Source organism: Telmatherina bonti, assembly GCF_933228915.1.
Source record: "Telmatherina bonti genome assembly, chromosome: 9".
Classification (NCBI taxonomy): Eukaryota; Metazoa; Chordata; class Actinopteri; order Atheriniformes; family Telmatherinidae; genus Telmatherina; species Telmatherina bonti.
In genome coordinates, this window is record NC_136627.1 from 20,118,930 (window position 1) to 20,141,429 (window position 22,500).

Genomic DNA, 22,500 nt, shown 5'->3' on the forward strand with positions numbered 1-22,500 from the left:
GGTCATTGTAAATGAGGCTTAATTTTTATCAGACATTCTCACAGAGGCAGCTGTGTTGCTGCGTGGATGTGTGGAGTGTGTATGTGTCCACAGTTTAATGTCAGGATTTCCAGACACAGAGCAAATCTACTTCAGCTGCAATTGCTGGGGGGGGGGGGGGGGGGCAACATTTGCTGAGTTCATGGTACATAATTTCTGCTAGTTGTCATCAAAGGTTCTAGTTTTGAGTTAAAAGTATCTTCTTAACATTGAAAGAGAGGCAATATAATCAGAATTTCATATGTGGGAGAAGGTGCAACTAAGTCCTTATGTTTTTATTGTCCATAGTTTTTCCTACAAGCCTTTTGTTTATGTGCGAGGCGAAAGTGATCCACTTATTTGGATTGCATATGTTAAGCCGAGCTGTCACTCAGGAAATGCACACCTCTGTCTCGCTTCATCTTAGTTACTCACTGCATTTTATTCATGCAATAAACATGCTAGTATAAGCTTCCTAAATGTCAGGATCCCTTCTCTCTTACATTGTAAATAAACACACATCTGCAGCAAATTCTAGTATTGTTTTGTTACTTACAAAGAGCAATTTCCAGCATTTACAAATATTTTGGAGCGTTTCTTTAATATAATTGTAGCTGTTTTTTGTATGTTCAGTCTCTGTATGTTGATTGCAAACATGAACTATTACCTGACAACGGTGCAACTCATCTTGTTGACAAAGTATAAAGACTATTAGCGTGCTGTTATTTCTACAGAGAAATTTTGCAGTGGAAAAACGGAAAACTTCTCGCCTCTCCCGATGTTATTCCTGGTAGAAACTTTTACTAAAAAGAGGACAAAGAACCACAATGTGACAGTCTGCAGTTGAGCTCTGAAAAGTTGTTGTGAGCGCCGGTCATTGTTTTGCAACATTTTATGAATAGTGTATCATTTTCACAGAGTAGGGGGAAAAAAAAATTGTCACCAGTTACTGATGAAAGCCATCTCAAAACCCTAAAAATAATCATGGCGCGATCCCAAAAATACAAACAGAAAAATATACAAAAAAGAAAATAAAGTATATTTAAATATGTTCAGATTTTTTTCTTTATAAGAAAGAAACAAAAAACTGACAAATTAATCAAAGAACTTAAAATAATTGTTGGAAATTCAGCCAGATATGGTAACAGCAGTGTCATGACGGAGTAGTGAACCACAGTATTTTCATTGAGCCTCTCTTTGGAGAGTAATTAGTGGATATAAATTAATGAATGATTTCTACATTATGTGCTGTTTAGTCCTGTAGTTTTTTCCTCCACTTCATTGTGTTTGTTTGTCAGACATGATTCGACTTGGACACAACCCTGCATCTTGTGTAGGAATGTCGATGTATGCAAAAATACAAAACAAAAGAGACGAGTTTCCTTTTAGCATCACTTTCTTTGCACAAAAAGAAAACATTAAATGAATGTGTTTTCTCCATTTTAGAGAGTGAGTTTGTCACTCTCCTACTTTCATATACAACAATACACATTCCTCCCATCCGCACGCCACCTTTTCACCCTCCACTGGTACCCCACAGTGCCCCTGGGATCTCTTTAGATGCCAAACACTAAACATGGCCTTTCTGGGAAGTTATTGTTAAGATTATTTATAGGGCACAGTGCTGCTGGCACTGCAGAGCAGGCAAAGAAGTGGAAAAAAAAACCTCCTCTGTGTATTTTTGTGGCCTCTGCATGTGTGTGTGTATGTATTTGTGTGTTTTAGAGAGAGGTTATGTATGCACCACAGGGTTTAGCCTGTGGCTTCCTCTGATATTTATGAGTAATGCTCGGTACCAGAATATTTTGGGACTCTCCTCTGAGACCCTCAATATAATATGTCTGGCTTGTTTCATGATCCTTACACTCCCCTTGTTAGTCTCCCACGTCTCTGTTTCTGCCAATCACACAAAAATGCACACGTAAATGTTGTCATAAGTAATGAGATTGACAGAATGGAAGGAGAAGGAGTGACTAATTGTACTTTTGTAGCTCAAAAATCTCATTTTTTTTGCAGCTTCATCTCTTGGTTGAAGGTTGTAATGTACTTGCATGTCGTCCTCCTGTTTTATACATAAACAGGTTCAACATTTTACATCAATAAATAATGTGAAATGTCATACAGGTTTATTTTTCTCATTTGTTAAAGATTTAATCCTTCATTTTTCACTCTCCTGTCTATATTGCTTTGTTGTATGGACGGATCATGAGTCATTGCTGTGGTGAACAGCTGAGTCATGTTTAGCTTTTGTGGAGTTTGTGGCCTCAGGAACCTTTTAATTTTCACAGAATCGTGAGTGCTAGTTGTGAATTTGTATGTTTTGTCTGGGTTTTCTTCCTGTTAAATATTTTTTCTTATAATCACCAAGACTGTCTGGTTGGTGAGTTGAACTTGGAGCAGCATTAACTGAAAAAAATTTTGTTTTATCTTTGGTTCTCCATCACCTCAGCATGTACAGTACCAGTCAAAAGTTTGAAAACACTTTCCAATTAATGGGAGAGTGTCTCCAGACTGTTACTGTAGGTAAATTACGTTTATATAGGATTATAAAAACAGACTTACTGTTTGTGAAGTCATGCATGAAATGAGACAAAAACAGTGATTGTGGTGATCTTTGCATTCCAGTGTTGTGACTGGTGTTTGCAAGGTGACATGCTGTGTGGTTGAAAGGAGGGTTTGAAAATGCCAGAGGAGCAAGGTGCTGTGTTTTTGCTTCCTTGCTTTTTAAAAAAAAAAAAAAAAAAAATTTAAAAAAAAAAAAAAAAAAAAAAAAAAAAAAAATATATATATATATATATATATATATATATATATATATATTTAGTATGCATCAGCAAGAACAAATTAGCATATAAATTAAAGCTTCACTTTTATTTGTCCCAGCAACAATCAAACAGTGCATTTTCCTCCAGCATAAAGCATTATGTGCATTTTTTTTTTTGTTTGTTTTAATGTTTGTTTTTTTTTAGGTGTATTTGATGAGTTTGTTCTTTTTTTTTTTTTTTTTTGAGATGAGTTTGTTCTTTCATAGCAGGAACCCAGAACTCCTCATAAAGGCTGCTGGATTCTTCTCAGAAAATGAGAGGAAAAAAAGTTAAGAGATGCTAAACCCTCAAAGATGAACGACGTTTAAGTGATTCAGATGCTAGTGTTGTATAGAAGATAGAGATAAAATGGAATTGAATTATGCAAAATAACTAAAATGGCATTAAATATGAATTGCCTTTTAAAGTTGGGTTCAGTGGTTTAAAAATCTGGTTTCTTATTGATTTCAGAAATGGAAATGAATTTCTGACGTGAACGATTTGGTAGAATTTCAGCTGTTCATGAAGTTGATGGTTTATACAGATTAAAATAAGCTTAAACTGCAAAATAGTACAGAACTAAAACCAAATGTTTGTAACATGTTTTCTGATTTCTGTAAGGTGTTAAATGTATTCCACATAAGCATATTTTCAAAAACACATTAATATTTCAGATAATGACGCATTTCTACACTGCGCTGTCACTCAGCAAACGTACAGATCTAGTTGCTATAATTCATTTTACAGATAGATTTTTCTTCTGTTTCTGTCCTTGTCCTTTATGCAGATATATTATGTGCCTTTTCATGTTTCTGTTTTTAAAGAAAAAAAAAGAAAAAAAAAGGAGTCAATGTTTTCAAAACTGACATAGATTGCTATTTTTCTTGATATTATTATTATTTTTTTTTACAGTGATGCAGATAGGAAACAGGAAAAAGATGCGTTTAATGACATGGAGCAACACTTGTGCATTTTTAACTTGTAGCTTTGGTTTCCTGTACGTGTTTTACAGGCTTGCTGTCCCATCCTCTTACAAAATAATTGATCAAATCAATGAAAATATCATTTACATAGCATATAAAATGCTTTACATAACAATAAAAAGCAAATATTAACCAAATTTAAAAACAAGCCTTTAGATACAATATGTGGGACTCAAAATAGTTTTTATGTGTTTAGCACCTGAACATGTCGCTACGTTTTGTTTTCCTGGTAGAGGGTTGTCATGGCATCAAGCTGCATTTGGAGTGAATTTATGAGAAAGAAGTAAATGCAATGAGTGACCCTCTTCTTGTTGCTTCTTTGTTGTCACAGGACATGAGGAGACATGTGATGATGACCCTCCTGGATACAGAGCAGTCCTATGTGGAGTCGCTGCGCACCCTCATTCAGGTGAGACACACAAACACAAAGACAATCTCGGACACTCATTCTGCGGACCTGATTCTTTGTAGATATTCTTTCTTTACTGGGCTTACAAATGAGTAGTGTTCACCGACATCCTCCCTTATTAAAGCTGTGATCACACAAAAGCATCCAAACTTAAAACTGATTCTGAATCTCAGACTGCTGAGGCCTTCAATAACAAACGTTGGTAAGGAATATGTTATGTAATCCACTTATTTCCATTTATCCTGTCAGGCTAATCTGTTAACCTTATCACATCTCACTGTCATCAGCATTATCTGCCCACACACACGCACACACACTCACTTGTGAATATCCTACACCTGTCTGTTCTCTAATAGCTAACTAACCTTTCCTCCAAATCTCAGCGGCATCCTTCTGTCCCTCTGCAACATTCACACACGCTAGCACCTTTGCTACCTGTGATCACCATGTTGTTTAACCTGTTACAGGTCGATGTGTGTGTTTTCTGGCACATTCTTATAAATGTGTTCATAAAATGCTCATGCACACCCTGCATTCACATTGACTTCTCTTCTGCCTATGCATGTGGGTCTGTGTGGCCACAAAGTGAATAATCCCAGGCTGTGTTCCCATGACGACACGGGGAAAGTAAGTGTTACCACGGTGACTGCTGGGAGAGTGCAGATCCTTGAGGGAGGGCGTCAGATGTGGTTTAGTTGAGACTGCTCTGCAGCACTGCTGTCCAGGGTTGAAATATGACTGTCCAGAGTTTGTTTTTCTGAATCTTTCAGCAACGTTTCCTGTGAATAATGTATTCGGTTTAAATAATGTAGTTATCTGAGGGTAGACTACATGGCTGCTCTGATATAAATAATTACTATGAGCTGTTATTAAAGCTGCGCTTATTGGATTTCTTCAATTTTACATTTCATGTCAGTGTGTTTTGATCAGATTAAATGACAATGAAAAAAAGGCACTGTTTTCAACTGGTGTTCACACATTACCTCAATAGCTTGACATTCATGACATGTATAGCATTTTCACTTAACGATATTATAAGTATTAGCCCATCACTGATAAACCCTTTTATCTAAAGAGAAATAAAATACTTTTTATTCAGCAACAGTGTTATTGTATATGTGCAGCATCCTCGTCTGCAGCAAAGAATTAAAACTTGTTATAGCAGAGTCCTAAAACAAGGGAAAAACCCAGAAACTGCTCCGCTCCAACATTTATTTATCATACAAAGTTTCTCCTGGGCTTTCATCTGTTTGACAGGCGATACTGAGCAAGGGAAATGTGTGGGGTTTTACCTTATTTTGAGACATAAAGAATATTTTCAAACCCACCTATTAGACAGACTATTGAATTTACTAAAAAAAAAAAAATAAAAAAAAAAGAACACAAAAAAAAACTTTTCATAAGCGTGTTCAAACAAAGGAAAAAAACTTTTTCTGCTATGACATGTCTAAATAATCAGATATGGGAAATATCTACATGACCACCCTGTCTTTTGAAACATTATTATTATTATTATTATATTAATCAAAATTGCAATGGGGATCATTCTGAACCTATAAAGACTCTTCTGCTTTCTGGTGTCCATTAAAGAACGTTACTTTCTGACTACAAAACTCTGCATTGCAGACTTATTCGATGACACAGTGACATCTATCACGTGCATTTCTGAAGCTGCTGCTGCTCACCAGCATCACGGCTGAGAAACTATACAACTTTTACGTCCGGGACGTTGCAGCAGAGTTTTGCTTCATGGTAGAAAACTCACTAGTTGTTTTGAACATGCAACATGGCTGATTCAGCAATGAAACGCAAGAAGATTAAAAGAGAGAATGGGACAAAATAAGAGTGATTGTAAGATCGTCTTTTGCTGGCTGGAGAAAAAGCTAACAGGTCAGGTAGGATGCAAAATTAGCCTTTGGTAGGGGACACAAGATGGGGAAAATGGAACAAGTTCTGTAGTGTCCTTAACGTGCAGAAGACAAAAATCATAGTGTTCCACAGAATTTTGAGCGAAGTTTGTACCATAACGTGATGCCACATGTCCCAGAAACTGCATGTATCATATACGTCACATTGGGTTCTTATGGGTAATATTTAAAGTCACATATGCAAACAGTTGATGCTTGATATTTTCCTAACTTCTAGCTGAGACATGAGCACAACAACTGTGAAGGGAGAGTATGCGTATATGTCAGCTGTCTCAGGTAAAAGTGTAAAACTTGAGGGTGAAAAATGAGGCTTACTTAATTCTGCATCTCTGATGCTGCAAAACCAATAATGCAATTGTACGCTGATAGTAGTTATTCAAATAACTTTATTTCTCATAGTCGATACACAGTCCTGCAGTGGCAGTTCAGTTCCTTGTCACAAAATGAATTTACAGTTTGTACCTCCAGGGAGTACCGGTATATACAGTCACCTCACTGTGGCACAAGAACATTAACTTAGTCCTTAAAACCACAGAACATAAATCTAATTCTCTGAGGTGGTGTGGGGTTACCCCAACATCTGCAGTGCTGCATTTATAACTACTTTTCTCACTGAATTTGGCCACTTTCTTTAAATTTAGTCATCTCGTCAAATCCTGCAGTGAAATGCATTTCAGGAAGAAAAAAGTGAATCAGTCTTTCTATATGTTTTATGTTTTTATTTAGTGACATGTGCCATGTGTTTCCATAGAAATCTAAATGAGCTTTACTGAAACTTGAAAAAGTTCAAGAGTGTGTTTGGGCTTTTAGTATCCTGGTAGGATGGTTGATGTTGCTTCTGCTTGACATTTCTGACCTTCTACAATGCCCATCAGGTCACCAGCAGGGTCATCAGCTGGAGCCACCATTCAGATGTTTAACCCCTTCTTAGTACATCTCCTGACGGGAGACAGTGGCTGACGTCTCCCCACCACCCCCTGTGGCTATCCGTTCTCAGGTGTTGGACACCATGCGCTATCCCTCCTCCATAGACACAACCAGTAGCCAGTTCCTTGATGGCCCTCTGCAGGCTAGCCCTCGTTAACCCTGGCTTTCTGGAGAAGCTGGATTACCGACCTGCCCACGAAGCCGCTGTACCTTACTTCTACTGGATGAACGGTTGCAGCCCAGTTCAGGCATTTACACTCCACCGCCAAGTCAGAGCAGCTAAATAACTGTTCATTTTGTCGTCGTAATTGTTGGAATTACAAAAAATCCACATATAAGCAAAACTTGATTTTTTTTTTTTTTTTTTGCTTGAATTGGACGTGGCACCAGTCGACAAAATCTAGCGTCCATCTGCTCCCTAATCAGCAAATTATAAAACGGTAATTATCTTGTTATCTTGTGATTTACAAGCCAGCTCTTTACATGGCAGTTGTTTGGAAGTGAAGAGGAGGTAAACTGTAGAACCGTCTGACATGGAAAGACCATCTGCCATACACTGGCCAGTCTTATCCTGTGCAGACCGACCATTTTAGAAATTGATTATTTACATAAATAATCTTTAGGCCGGGGTAGATCAGAAATTTAATTTAAGTGTATGCACGAGCTCAACAGTGAAGGAGGAAATGGACTCCATATATAATGATCCAAGTAAAACATGTACAAGTCAAACAGATGGAAAGCAGCTGTGATAGTAAAACTTGACAGACTGCTAATTAAAACTGAAATAAAAAAAGAAAGAAAAGCTAAAGGAAATTTATCATTTTCTCATGAGAAATGTTAACATGATGGTATCAGTCTATGTTAGACATTATAAGATGTGCCCCTCAGTGCGCCAGGTGGCCTGTGATGACCTGGTTGAGGATACCACATCTTTTCTCTTCCTCACTTCCCAGTCCTGACACACTGGAAATTCCAGCCAGTTACTGACTTGTTATGTAAGAAATTCTCAAGAAGAACAAGCTGAATCAGAACTGAAGTAAAAATAACTCAAGCCCCTCTTTGTTTCACCTTTCTTTAACACAAACGTTTTAATTGATTGAATTAGCCGTCAAATGTCTCATTAAGTTAAGGCAGTGAGCCATACACTGCTGTCTGGAGTGCTGCTGATTCTGGAGCCATAATGTCACATCCATTTGAGTCCATTTCATGGCAAATTCAATATTCTCATTACGCTCATGTTTAATGGATCACAGTGTTTCTCTCTAGAAGTTTGATTATCAGAGCCAAGCTCCTCAGGACACTGTTGACAGGACATCACAACTGCCACAAGGAATCGGAGAGAGAATAAGTCTGTAAAGGAAAAATGATTCGATTTGTGTTCTGATAAAATCCAGCTTGATATGATTTTTGATTTTTGACTTCTGTTTCACCATGGCTCATGATGCCAGACTGTTAAAGAGAAACAGACATAACTTTGTGCTTTCACTCTAGCAAGGTGATTCCCAAAGAGCTGTTAGCCAAAATATGGGACAGGGTTGTGTAACATGGGTTGGGGCGTACGGTTTAGTAAGTATTTCAAAATTGCTGGAATTCTGAATGCAAAAGGTACCGTCAAGATTTTAGTAATCTTTGTAAAATCCTCTGAAAAGGGTTTGATTGGCAATAGTTTTTATTGCCAGTGTGGACTTCTACTGCTAATGTAGTAAAAGAATACCTGGACAGAAAAATATGATTGAAAAGCACCACTGCTGGACTAGCCTTTTCAACGCGTGTATTTTAACATCATTTAAGCAGGATGGGATCATCTTGATTGAGAACAGAACGATTCACCAGTAGTGTCCACTTTCAGCCATCTTAAGTTTAGCCACCGCGGTCCTTTTAGAAATTTAGGACAAAAAAATTCTGTAAATGTGTGTTTGGTGGATTAGTTCTTTGTTGTAAATATGCTTCTTGGTTAATGATTTTTTTATTGTTGGAAAGCCTGTTTAATTTTTTTTTTAAATGGCATAACATTTGCAAGAAAAATGCATTTTTGAAATGGGCAACACAGTAAAGTATGTGGGTTTTACCCATGAAAATCTTTACAAATCTGCCCTGCCAATGCTATGCTAGTTGCTGCACCAACAGGGCAAAAGCTGTTAGTGGAGGCACCGTAACATTGGCAATTTCAATGCAAAGATAACAAGATGCGATTCAGCAGCTAGAGATAATCCCATATCTCCGCGGCCTAGCAACACTTGCCTCTACAAAGTGAGGTTTATCAGACTGGATGTGAGAGTGGAGAGGATGGAATGACCTGCCTGCAGTCCTTAACTCTGTGTATAGCTGTGTATGGTTCTTCTGTGCGCAGCCCACACACTCAATGCTGCTGCTCACCCCACAAATTTATTTGTCCCACAAATGTGGAACCATCTAAAAGGACAATAAACAAGCATTCCAACACTAAAGGATTTATCACCAACAAGCATTATCATCAGCATATAACAATTTCCCTTAGTTATTGTGCAAAGTTTGGATTTGAACTTGAAGCGTGACTAAACCAGATATTTTTTAAGCTGTTGTGAATTGTGTTGATTTCTGTATGTGTGTAAATTGACTTGTGACAGTTTGACTTTTGAACCGACACCTGTAGTCTAACATAGATTTTATTAAATATTTTGTAAACTGTAATATAATCTACAGAGAGTCTATGTGGTTGTCCAATCAGCATAAACTCAATAAATCTAGATGGATGCCGGGTTTTACTTGGACATATTGTCTTTCTGTAGCAGCTGTGTGTGTGTGTGTGTGTGTGTGTGTGTGTGTGTGTGTGTGTGTGTGTGTGTGTGTGTGTGTGTGTGTGTGTGTGTTAATACAGATGAAAGTCAATGCAGCAGACTAGTCTGTCCCAGCTGCGTATGCAGAGCTTATTAACACACAAGCGACTAAAAGCAAGAACGTGCATGCATGATTGCGTACGTGCAACAAGCTTGACACATTCTGTGCTCCCTGTTGGGAAAATTGGTGAAACTGACTAACGCAGGAACATTTTGCTGTGTGTTACAGCACATCCAGACATGCACAATAACTAAAGGCCTTTTCTGATAATGGTAACATGTTTGCAGCCATGCTATGAAAGAGGGGCAGAGATCAGAAAAGAGAAACCTCCTTCCTCCTCTCTTTTCCCAGAAAGCACATCAGCTCCTGTCCTTTTCCCATTTTAAAAACTGAACACTCTCTATATTAGTATGAGACATTGACATGAAAGAAAAAGGATTCATGGGAACAATATGGTGTTTGTTTGTGATCTTGCAGATGTTGCTGGAGCCAGACTTTGCAGCTGCCTCTGTTGCAGACATTACTTCTGATTTATGGGCTTCAAACAGCACATTTTGGTCTTCATTACCACATGTACTTTGCTTGGTAGCCATTATGACTGTATTGTCCCATAAAAGCACCTGTCATCACATGAACTAAGCCTTATATTATAGCTAAGCGACAAGAAAATACTCCATGAGGATTCTGCATATATTGAAAAAGACAAAAAATTTGCTTTAAAAATCTGCAAGATTCTTTGTTCTTTATCAGATCTCCATTAGCAGCCAGTAAGGTGGTATGTACTTTTTCCTGTGGTCCGCATACTGCAATAAACAAAACAAAACAAAAAGAACATGACATATCACATATTTGCTGTCAACCTCCAAGAAAGCAACCAATAAAAAGCACACACTGGATTCAATGGGATAAATGACTGTTCATCCATTTAAATGCTATGGGACTAAATGTGTGCAATACGTTTTGTGATCTTCAACATCATATGAATCGCTTAGATCAAGGACAGTATGTAAGTATTTAAATGGTGTTCAGTCTTTGGTCAATAGCTGGTGCTTTTATTCTCCTCAGGGCTACATGCGTCCTCTCAAACAGCCAGACAGTGGTTCCTTAGTGGACCCTCTGCTGGTTGATGAGATGTTCTACCAGATCCCAGAGATCTTGGAGCACCACGAGCAATTCCTGGAGCAGGTTTCCAGCTGTGTTGGCCAGTGGCACGACAGGCAGACCGTTGGACACATCCTTATTCAGTCAGTAAGTAGACAAGATAATAACTTGTACAATGATCTCCGTACATTTTTGGTTTTCTGACAAAAACACTGTATTCTTGCTGATTTGCTCACAATACAGCTTGGTACCTAATAAGTGAGATTATAAATGTTCAGTTGTGTCTTTGAAAGACATACACAGTATAAAAACTATAGTTACTCCTAGAAACTTTTAAAATATCCTTACCATAGTTATACCATTAACAAACAGAAAACACACACAATCATACACAGTTTAATTTGCAGTCAAACTGTATATGCTTTGGTTTCTTTTTAAAGGTTCTCATCCTTTTCTTTTAAAGTTCATCTAAAAAATAGTTTCTGGACTGTAAATTCTTCTACTGATAACACCCTCTCAGTTACGTTGTGTCGGCTTTTTTTTTCTTCCTTTGAATGCCAGAGAAAGAACCAAAAGTCCTTGTCTTCTTTGTTCTGGAGGAATACGTCCTGCACGTTACCATGGCTACCTTCTGTGCATAGATTGTAGACTGACGATGTGAAATAGTTAACCTCTAGCAGCAAGCAGTTATTGCCTTACTTCTCCCAAGAGCCCTGAAAGAAAAAATGAAAAACAACTAACTGTGATTTGGATGACTAAAAATGACACTTCCTCCTCTATAGAGCAGCCTTACAGCCCCACTTCCTTTCATTTTATTGTTCATTTATGAGCCGTGTTCATTGGGAAAATGTTGAAATTTACATGCTTGCACTTGAATGGATGAAAAGTAAAGGAATAAGGGATCTTTTTAAAAAGACAAGGCAGCACCAGCTTTTTATTTTGATTTTCCATTAACTCCTCTGTGCTTTTTTAAAAGAAATTCCCATGACCCAAGAGTTGCTCTTAACTTAGACATTAAATAAACAGTCCTCTGGAGCATCGATGTTGAGCTAAATGCTATATTTTTTATACTTGGAATGACAGTCAAACCAAACAGATTTTTCTCAAACACTAAATAAAAACCCAGACAGAAGTGGATTTTAGGAGGAATTCAGTTCCTTGTCTGTGGTGAAAGCTTTTCTCACTGAGCATCTGTTAGTTTGAATGAAACAGAAGTAGATAAAGAGAACTATGTAACAAAAATAAAATTAATCATTGCTCCATATACATGCATATTGCTTTGTGTGGTTTGTTTAAAGATAGAGATGCAAAAGAAAACAAGATAATATTCCTTGAAAAAATTTGCAGTGTTTCCATTCAGTCGTGGTTCCTGCTTTATGCTGTGAACGAGCTCCCTCCCCTCTGCACTTTTCTGCTCGGCGGACTTGTTCCACCTCTTTAACAGGCAGCAGCAGCTATGCACCACAGGACTTGTGGTGGCCCTGTGTTTTTGTAGTGTTGGGGTAGTTTTACATTGACAAACAGCCTTGGCGCAGCAGGCAGCGCGTCAGTCTCATAATCTGAAGGCTGTGAGGTCCAGCCTCTTACGCTGCAGTGTTTTGGGGAAAAACTCTGTAACATTAGAAGGCTTTCTGAGTCTTATTTGGTGGATTGATTTTCTGTCTTTGTGTTCAGGTCAGATTTGTTGTAATGCACTCGCTTTGATAATGTTACAGCATTAATATCTTATCTAAGTGTATATATCTGGATAAGAATTTAGTTTTTGCTCATCCGACTATTTAATGTACCACACAAAACAGGTTGCGTTATTATTTGTTGGATCGAATCAGCCCGTTATGGCTCTTTTCTTTTTCATTCAAATTACTCCTTTTTAGAAAATCGTTAACATAATTTGAATGGTTCGGATTTGATTTAGTTTATTGACTAATATGCTTTGGAAAAAAAACATGTCAGACTTTAAAATGATGAAGTGCTGGATTTCTGCCATTTCTGCCAACATTTATTATGACAGAGAAAGGCACTGAGGGCTCAGAGTTAATTGAGTCACTCAGTAAAATCCTGGAGAGCTGCCATTTTGACTTAATCACCACAGAGGAACGCAGGAAACAAAGAGATAATGTACGAATAACACTTCATTTCCTCCATCTGTAACAAGCTTTTAAAAATGTGGGAAATGAAAAGAGTGCTATAAAACCATATGGCAGTATATTTTCTCTGCAGACATCGGAGGATTAAAATGTTGAACAGAAAACACTGAATTATCTCCTCTTTTTGAGCCTGCTCTCTGCCAGCTTGTTTAATCTTCCTCTTAATGTTTAGAGGAGTAGACACCTTCTTAATTAAAGTTAAGAAGAGATCAGTCAATGCTATATTTGGAGGAAAATCTGCTGGAAAAGAACATTAAGTTTCACCATAGCACATTCCTCATATTTCTGCCTTTTGTCCCCCCCCCCGCCTTAGTAGATAGAGGACATAGAAGACACTGGTAATAAGAGTAGGGAAAACGGAAAGCCTGTGAGGAATAGAAGAGGGTCAGCTTATTGGATCAGGAGACAAAGAAATGTTTAATATGACATCAAACAAGGTCTTGAGCTATCAGTCTTCTTCCTTCTGTTGGAGAAATCAGGTCAGGCTGAGTCATCTGGGTTTATGTGTCCATTTAAAGAAAAAAAGGCATCCTTTTGGACTTCCTGTGTAACACACTCCAAGCATAGTCATTAGTGTAAAATATAGAAACCCTTTTTGGACCAAATGTGTGAAAATATTCTTTCTTTTTAGTCATCAATTAGGATAGCTGTTTTTACACAGTATAATAAATACCATGTCCCTTCCACCAGTTCTCCAAAGAGGCTCTCTCCGACATGTATTCAGCGTACATTGACAACTTTCTCAATGCCAAAGATGCTGTACGGGTCGCAAAAGAGACCAAGCCCGCGTTTCACAAGTTTCTTGAGGTGAGTGTTGGAGTGAGTCTCATGTTTACTGAGCAACATGTGACTCATGTGTGGGGGTTTTTTTTGTTAGTGAAGTTCGAGCCATTTTAACCTTTTATGCATTTTTAATATTTATGCCTCCCTCCCTTTAAAACAAAATAAATAAATAAATAGTCACAGTTATTGGTTTTGTCTGTAGAACCACACTGCCATCTCGTGGTGGTGGTGTGAAGTGCAGCGTTGACCTGATTTTTAAGCAAGTTGCCTTGAAGATTCTATGTCATGCATGTTTCTTCTTCATTCCCCTTTCTTTTATCCCCACAGCAAAACATGCGAGAAAACAAGGAGAAACAAGCCCTGGGTGATCTGATGATTAAGCCGGTGCAGAGGATTCCCCGTTATGAGCTGCTGGTTAAGGTAACTTCTTATGGCTATTCTGTTAAGTTAGTAATAAAAGGTAAGGAAATTTGTATTTGGTAGATTGTTTGACTAATTGGGCTTTTCAGTGAAGTATAATATAATATCAATTGGTATTCATAAAGAGGAGAAATAATCAACTAAACACAAATTTCCTTTCTTTTTGTGTTGAGTTGTCGTACTGTAAGTAAACAGTGTAAAGGGAGATTAAAGTGACTGCGGTGCTTTTTAAAGGACTTGCTGAAGCACACCCCAGAAGATCACCCAGACCATCAGTTCTTACTCGGTGCACAGAGGGACATCAAGCGATTGGCAGAGAAGATCAATAAGGGACGTCGCTCTGCTGAGGAGGCAGAGAGGGAGGCCAGGGTTATCCAGGAGATCGAGGCACATATAGAGGGAGTTGAACATGTGAGATATTTGTTCATGAGAAGTAAAATCAAAATGATCTTTTTACTTCTGAACTGGTTTCTGTTTCTTCTTCTTTTTTTTCTTGTTTCCATCCTAAAAAGTGATACAGTAGCTGCTCATGTTTATTGGTATGGTCCGAAGGAATCTCTGTGTGTCTGTTTCAGATTCTCAATCCCCACAGGAAGTTCTTGAGACAGGAAATAGTCATGGAGGCGGTAAGAAGTCCTCTCTGATTTGATAAATGAAAAAAAAAAAATCAGTGTTCTGAAACTGGCCTTACACATTTCTCCAGTGATAAACTTAATTTTTTGCTAATATTTTACAAAACGTAGAAGATGTTAAGTCCAGATTATCTGAGCTGCTCCTGTCTCTCTGTAGAAGACTGTGGGTGGCAAGAAAGACCGATCCCTCTTCCTCTTCAGTGACTTGATCATCTGTACCACACTGAAGAGGAAGTCTGGCTCGTTAAGACGCAGCTCCATGAGTCTGTATGTGCATCACACACCATCACACAGCTGTTATAAACCACAGCTCCCCCCTGACAGCAGTGGTCTCTTTATTTCTCTGCTTTTTTTTGGTTCTGTCCTCAGATATTCTGCAGCCAGTGTGATTGATACGTCCAGTAAATACAAGTTTCTGTGGAAACTTCCTCTAGAGGATGTGGAAGTGGTGAAAAGTGAGGCAACATTTCATGTATACAGAGTAGTAATGTGTAGGATCTAGTAGCATTTGCACAATATTTAGCATAAATGTCCTCATTAAGTGTTGCTTTGAGTTGTGAAAACTGTCATTGTTCTCTGAACCATAAAGTTTCTCTCTGCCACAGGCTCCACTCAGGCGACAAATAAAGAGAGCATCCAGAAGATGATAAGCCGATTAGATGAGGATCTCAGCACACTTGGTCAGATCAGTAAACTGTCAGAGACCCTCAGTTTCCCTCACATGGTAGTCACATTAAATAAAACAAGTTTTTTTTCTTTGTCCCACGTATTTTTGTATTTTTTTTCTAATCTGTTCCACCTTTGTCTTCTTCTCTCAGTCATTAGATGAGGTAATAAAGGATCTGATGGCGTCAGTACATAAAGAGCTGTCGGAAAAACAATCTTTGGCCTTCAGTATGACTTTCCTGCCCACGAAGCTGGAGTTTACAACAGCCTCCGCAGAGAGTAGCTTCGTCTTCGAGTTCAGTTCGCCTGATGCTCGCTCCAGTTTTGAACAGGCCTTTGAGGATGCCAAGAAGAAGCTGGGTGAGTCGAAAAGATTCACAATGAGATGACATTTTGCTAACTTTTGGTCAGGACAATAGTGGAGGACACAAGTTGAAGGCGATAGGGTGTTTTTGTTTTCCCATTATTAATAAATCTGTTGGTTTTTTTTTAATTAACCTGTTAAATAGCCGTTCGCATTGTCAAACTGAGTTCATTTCATTTGTGTGTTCAGCTATGAATAAGGACCAGTGGAACCCTGAGTTCCTGAAAGCCATCCCGATTATGAAGACCCGCAGTGGAATGCAGGTGAGAACAAAATGAATGTACATTTCATGATATAACAACAAAAAAAAGTCACATAATACCTTGTCAGAATTCTAATAATTTCCCTCCTGCATCATTGTTTGTGTCCAGTTTTCATGTGCCTCTCCCAGCCACAGCTGTCCCGACAGCGCCTGTGAAGTGTGGGTGTGCAACAGTGACGGATATGTGGGACAGGTGAGAAGATGCATATGTTTATTCTGCTGTGGTAAAAGGAAATTTGTTTTTTGAAGTTTACAACAGCTTTAAGCGATGTTTTTTTCCCCCCGACAGGTTTGCTTGTTAAATATCAAGGATGAGCCGACGGTGGAGGCCTGCATCGCCGTCTGCTCTGCCAGGATCATCTGTATCGCTGCAGTTCCAGGACTCAAGGGAAGGTTGGTGTATTATTTAATCAGTTACTGCCACATTTAGTCTTTCACAATGGAAACATGTATTTAAAGAGACTTGTGCTTTTGTTTATAGCGGAAGTGGTTTTAAAACTGTAAATGCATTGCATTGTGGTGCAGATCATCACCATCTCTTTATCAAAAAGACTAAAAGAAACAGCTACCAATCTGAAATTCCTAAAACCTTTTGAAGCGATGGAGCCTTGTGCAGCAGAACCGGAGCATAAGATGATATGGATAAACCTCAACAACTTATCCTGGCAAATATTTGCTGCTTCAAACAGTTAAAAAGCCAATAAAGGCTGTAGAAATATTTTACATGATATTCATCAAAGCTTCAAGTCTTAACAAGGCATTAGAGTTTTTTTTTTTATTTCTCAAGTAAGCTTTTTCTGCAATGGTAGTTGTTAAAAAGACTGATTTGATGAAGGCCTGCCTCATTTTATGCATCATTAAATGAACTTAAACTTTACTATAAGACTCTTTCTGTTTGCCAAGCGACAAATGTTACATGAACACAAACCTCATTTAAGTTGCAGATGACTTTTTCAGTGAATCTGTCACTATTACCGCTGTTAACATGTCAATTTGACCTTTCAGGGATCGTGGATCAGAGCCTGCCCCTACCTCTGCGGCACCCACTCACACCCAGCAGCAGCTCCACATATCCATCTCTCATTCTACGCTGGAACTCACAGAACAACCCACAGGTTAGTTTCATTTCTAAGATTTTCTGAGTCTCACAAAGCTTTAAAAAAAAAAAAAAAAGGCTTTTTACTAAAAATGTGCGTTGATTGCAGGACCAGGGGCGGAGCTTGTGCCATTTGACAGCGATGATACAGATGATGAAGATTCCCCCAGTCCCTCTTCCACTCTACAGAGTCAGGCCAGTCATTCCACCATATCATCCAGTTACGGCAGTGAGTTGAAGCTTTATTTTCAGCTTCTTACACCACCATGATTCTCGACAGTCCCCTCAAAGTCTCTTTTGTTTCCCCTGAAAGATGATGAAGGTCCAGGCTCCAAGGACATGGCGACAGAGACCACCAGCAGTGAGGAGGAGCAGGAGTTCCCAGTGGCGAGCTCCTATGGCGCTCCAGGGATGTTAGGTGTTGGGGGAGGAAGCCGTCCCCACACAGAGAGCCCAATGGACGGCCGCGCCATGAGACGCTCCTCCCGGGGATCGTTCACCAGGGCGAGTCTGGAGGATCTGCTCAGTATCGACCCAGAAGCTTATCAGAGCTCTGTGTGGCTGGGCACAGAAGATGGATGGTAAAATGTCTAAAAAACTCAAATAAATACTTTCCATGTGCTTTCTTACTTTTCATGTAGTAATTTCCTATGTTGTCTCTGCTGCTGTCAGCATTCATGTGTACCAGTCTTCAGACAACATCCGCAACCGTAAGAACAGCATGAAGATGCAACATGCGGCCCCCATCCTCTGCATATTGTGAGTCTGCCTGTTCAGCTGATAATGTGCAACCCCAGAGTTCATGTTTTATTGGTATTGTATAGAGTTAAAAATAAATATGGAATAACAGGAAAGTAGCAAATACATTTAATGTTGCTGCTTTTACTGCTTTATTTTGTTTTTACATCTGAGTTTTTTCTCCCTCCCAGGTATTTGGACAACAAAGTGTTTGTATCCCTGGCGAATGGAGAAGTGATTGTCTACCAGAGAGAAGCAGGTACTGTCTACTAAAGATGGGTTGAAAAAGTGGTGAAAGAAATTTTCTTCAGACAGGTAGTACTTTTACCCCAACCTCTAGCCATGACCTGATCTGGTATTGACCATGTTTTTTTGTCATTTTTTAACGTCTTCATCTTCAATATCAATCTCAATCTTTTTTTTTTCTGACTTTAGTGTTTATTACAGAAAATCACCACGTTTTACACATAATTCAGATTACTTGTAATCAAAAAGTTATCTAAAAAAATACTCTGGAGTTTAGAACCTCTGTTTTCTCTGATGTGTGTTAAACAAATTATAAAAAATAAACAAATAAATCTCAATCTCAATCTGCAGGTAGTTTCTGGGACCCTCAGTCTTCTCAGACATTAGTTCCAGGCACGCCCAGTTGTCCAGTCACCAAAATGGTTCCTGTTGGGGGAAAGCTCTGGTGTGGCTCACAAAACAGAGTCCTTATTATCAACACAACTACACTGGCACAAGAAGTAAGTGGTGGACTTCTTGAGAAGCGGGGGAGGCTTTAGATATAGCAGAACCACTAGGCTACACCGTTTAGCAGGAATGCTAATATTACCTTCATCTTTTTCCCCTTTCGTCACTAGCACTGCTTCCAGGTGGGCACTGACAGCAGTCGCTGTGTGACGTGCATGGTGGCGTATGGTCAGGGGGTGTGGTTGGCTTTGCAGGGCAGTGCACAAGTCAGACTATACCATGCTCAGACCTGGGAGAACCTGACAGAAGTGGATGTGGCTCCGGCTGTGCACAAAATGCTCGCAGGTAAACACACACAGAGTCACCCTGCACATAGTAGCTGACAAAGAGGTATTTGTCATCATTCTAATTACTGGTAATCTTTTATTTTTTTCAGTTTTTATATTCAGCAAGTGACTACTTTTTTTTTTTCCTGTTTTTTTCTAACGTTCCATGTCATCTTTTCTACTCTGCAGGAGCAGATGCAATTATCAGACAGCACAAAGCTGCCTGTCTACGAATCACAGCTCTACTGGCCTGTAAAGATCTGCTGTGGATCGGCACCAGCGCAGGTGAAAGCATGAATTAGTCAGAGACGTTAAACACACGCTTCTTATTTAAATTGGATCCGTCACTCGGCTGAGAATAGGATAGCAAAAATGTTGGGTGAAAAATGCAGCATTGTGCAGGTTTTTATTGATCATTATCATAAACTGAATTCAAAATAAAAACTAGTGGGGTTTTTTTGTTGCAGGGGTGGTTCTTACTCTGGCGATCCCAGCTGTAAGCTCAGGAACTGGGGCTGGGACACTGAAATCTCCTCTTGTGCCAATGGGATCGGCTCATGGGCACACGGGCCACGTCCGGTTCCTGACTTCAATTGAGCTCCCAGAAGGCTTTGACATGAACTTCCCACCTGCTGCAACTGACTATACAGGTTTCTCCTGATTTTCTTGGACTTTTTTTTTTTTTTTTTAAAGCCAAAATTGATTGTGTTACGTAATTATTATTATGCTACATTGTGTGACTTTTGCCTGTCAATGACTTTAAACCCCTTCTCTCTGAACTCCAGGCAGCCAGTCTCAGAGCAGCAGCACATCTGAAGGGAGCCTCCAAAGGCGTGACTCCACACACCGCCGAGCCTCCGCCCACATCCCTCCAAAGACCAACCATCTTGTTATTTCTGGAGGTGACGGCTATGAGGACTTCAGACTAACAAACAGCAGTGAAACCGTTGGACGGGACGACAGTACCAACCACCTTTTGCTTTGGAGGGTCTGAGACAATCGCACAGTCTGACTAACTTACCCGCTCTCCTTGACGTCGATCAGACTTGTCACTTCTCGATGTTATCTTTTTGTTCTCCTGCTCAGCCAAACAGTCTCTGTGTGCATAAAACAGCTGTCAACTCCGTCCAGGACTTATCAATGAATATGAACATATCAAACCCAGTTTCCTTGTGTTAATGCTTCTGGTGGTTTGCATGTCTGTGTAGTTCTTTTTTAAATCTGTGACTACAGTCTAAAAAGTGTCTTTAAGCTCCAGTTTTTACTGCAAGAGACAGAAGAAGACGGTGAAGGGATAAGTTAGACTTTTGTCACAGATTGATCATGCATCGGACTGAGAAGAAATACAGAACACAGATGTGGACTGCAGAGACTCACCGCAAGAGAATCGATGAGGACATTTCAGTGAGCATATTGACATAAACGAAGCTTTGCATGAACTTCGAAATTCTCTGTTTATTGGACTCCAAGATGTTTTTTCCATCATCCTGTCATCTGGACTTCAAAAGGCCTCCTAATAATCAGAGATTAAGTATGTGAAATAACAGCAACACAGACTGAAGTTTGAATCGTGACATCTATATTTTTGGGTCTATTTTTCAGCTAGAACTACGTAAAGAGACTCAGACTATAAACTGTAACAGAATAAACTGTAATAGTTTATTTTTAAGAAGGAAAGAAAAGTGTTTTTGTGCCTAATTGGCAAAATCTGGACCACAAGATCTGAGGCCAGATCTTTCTGCCTCCATCAGAGAAGTTATAGCAACTTCACATCATCAGATGTAGGATTGCCATCATCATCTTTCCTCCTCATCATTTTAGTGCAATATGTGACAGCGACACTATGAACACACACGCATACTGCACAGATCTGTTCACTAAATCAACGAACGCATCTTGTCTGCAGGTAATCATATTGCATTTGCTTTCTTTGTTTAGGTTTAGCTGCAACTTGAAGTTGACGGAAATGGAGACAAAGCACTGTCCCACTACTGGTTAAAGAAAAAAAAGTGCATTGGAGACGTTCCTCCTTAACACTTCCATGCCAAAGCCTTGTGTGTTTTTTTGGTTTTTTTTACCTTTTTTTTTTGTCATGAAAATTCAGCTTGTTGAGCACTCTGTCATGTGGGACAAGGGCTCTTTAAAGGTGACGCTGGGCTGTGGTAGCAAATACAGATAGTTGTGTACAGTATTTATGTTTTTTATGTTAGCGCCTTCTTTTACAGCACTTAATTTATAGAAGATGTAGCTTTCACTTTTCTCACGGTGGCCATGATTATGACAGCAGATATAAGGGTGTAGCTTAGCTTAAGTGGACACACATGCACACTAGGGGTTGTATGGATGCGGTTCCTTTGGTTTGGTACGATTCACATTACAGTGTTCTTGTTTTGGAGTCATGCAGATCCCTAAATGATAATTTTCAGAACCAGAAAAGTTTTTATCACTGTCAATCAGTCCCACAATATTCCTTTGTTGTTTCAGCAACAATGTGACCACACTGTTGGCTGTTTGAGTGCCAAATGCTAACTTTGTTCTTTTTCAGCTCCACTGTGCTTGCTGTAGTGTGCTTTTTTAGTTACAGAATACTGAGATACATTGTACTACACTCCTACTGCACAAACTGACAGAAAACCAAAAAATGAGAGCTGTAATGTAAACAAGTGCAAGGTAGGTCAGAAGGACGGATGCTTAGCACTACACGTGCCTTCGAGAGACGAGAAGTTAAGCCATTTTACACACACAAACACACTCACAGTGAAAAGTCAGTTCTCCTTGGTCCAGCAGATGTCCATGGAAGTGAGCGATGACTGACCTGTCCTTAGACACACGCACAGAGGAGTTAGCCTTATGCTTTGGGGGTTAAGCAGTGATTGTCTTTGATCCCTCCAAGCCTAGAAAACCTCATTGCACTTTATCCTTCCATCTGGGCTCTTCACCTCCGCTTTCTCATTTTGCCATGCATCTACAGAAGCTTCTCTCTCCCTCTGTGATGGTAAAGAGGATTAGTTGGGTTGGTTTGTTGTGATACCTGCTAACTAGCTAGAAAGCTTCTGTAGAACCCTGAGTCATCTCTGCAAGAGCTTTGTTCATTTAAAAAGTATAAAATGAGACATTTTTTTTTACAGTTTTCTCCCCACTCTGGAACATATATATTTATATATATATGTATGTATATATATATATGTATATATGTATGTATATATATATATATATATATATATATATATATATATATATATATATATTTATGTTGTTAGGTTGTGCAGCGTTTAATGAACACAACAGTAGAGACTCAAGTTCAGCCACTTGGGAAATAGCACACAATGGTAAATATGACCTTAATGCCAGTGTCTTGGGTCAGCCTCCACATTGGTGGTTGTAAC

General features: G+C 39.1%; 1 protein-coding gene across 1 annotated transcript in view; it reads left to right on the forward strand.

The window, feature by feature from the left end:
* Window positions 1–22,186, forward strand: part of arhgef17 (Rho guanine nucleotide exchange factor (GEF) 17) — a gene marked incomplete at its 5' end in the record, with an annotated part of 64,071 nt that extends 41,885 nt beyond the window's left edge. The window contains 23 exons of the mRNA XM_079245874.1: window positions 4,137–4,214; window positions 10,952–11,134; window positions 13,825–13,941; window positions 14,245–14,337; window positions 14,572–14,748; window positions 14,913–14,963; window positions 15,127–15,236; window positions 15,339–15,424; window positions 15,575–15,693; window positions 15,788–15,995; window positions 16,189–16,262; window positions 16,371–16,454; window positions 16,551–16,654; window positions 17,267–17,376; window positions 17,467–17,586; window positions 17,671–17,938; window positions 18,030–18,116; window positions 18,287–18,354; window positions 18,693–18,841; window positions 18,959–19,133; window positions 19,304–19,399; window positions 19,582–19,764; window positions 19,900–22,186. Coding sequence (XP_079102000.1) covers window positions 4,137–4,214; window positions 10,952–11,134; window positions 13,825–13,941; window positions 14,245–14,337; window positions 14,572–14,748; window positions 14,913–14,963; window positions 15,127–15,236; window positions 15,339–15,424; window positions 15,575–15,693; window positions 15,788–15,995; window positions 16,189–16,262; window positions 16,371–16,454; window positions 16,551–16,654; window positions 17,267–17,376; window positions 17,467–17,586; window positions 17,671–17,938; window positions 18,030–18,116; window positions 18,287–18,354; window positions 18,693–18,841; window positions 18,959–19,133; window positions 19,304–19,399; window positions 19,582–19,764; window positions 19,900–20,108 — 2,949 coding nt within the window. The 3' untranslated portion in view covers window positions 20,109–22,186. The remainder of the gene's footprint in view (window positions 1–4,136; window positions 4,215–10,951; window positions 11,135–13,824; window positions 13,942–14,244; window positions 14,338–14,571; window positions 14,749–14,912; window positions 14,964–15,126; window positions 15,237–15,338; window positions 15,425–15,574; window positions 15,694–15,787; window positions 15,996–16,188; window positions 16,263–16,370; window positions 16,455–16,550; window positions 16,655–17,266; window positions 17,377–17,466; window positions 17,587–17,670; window positions 17,939–18,029; window positions 18,117–18,286; window positions 18,355–18,692; window positions 18,842–18,958; window positions 19,134–19,303; window positions 19,400–19,581; window positions 19,765–19,899) is intronic.
* Between the last annotated feature and the right edge of the window lie 314 nt (window positions 22,187–22,500).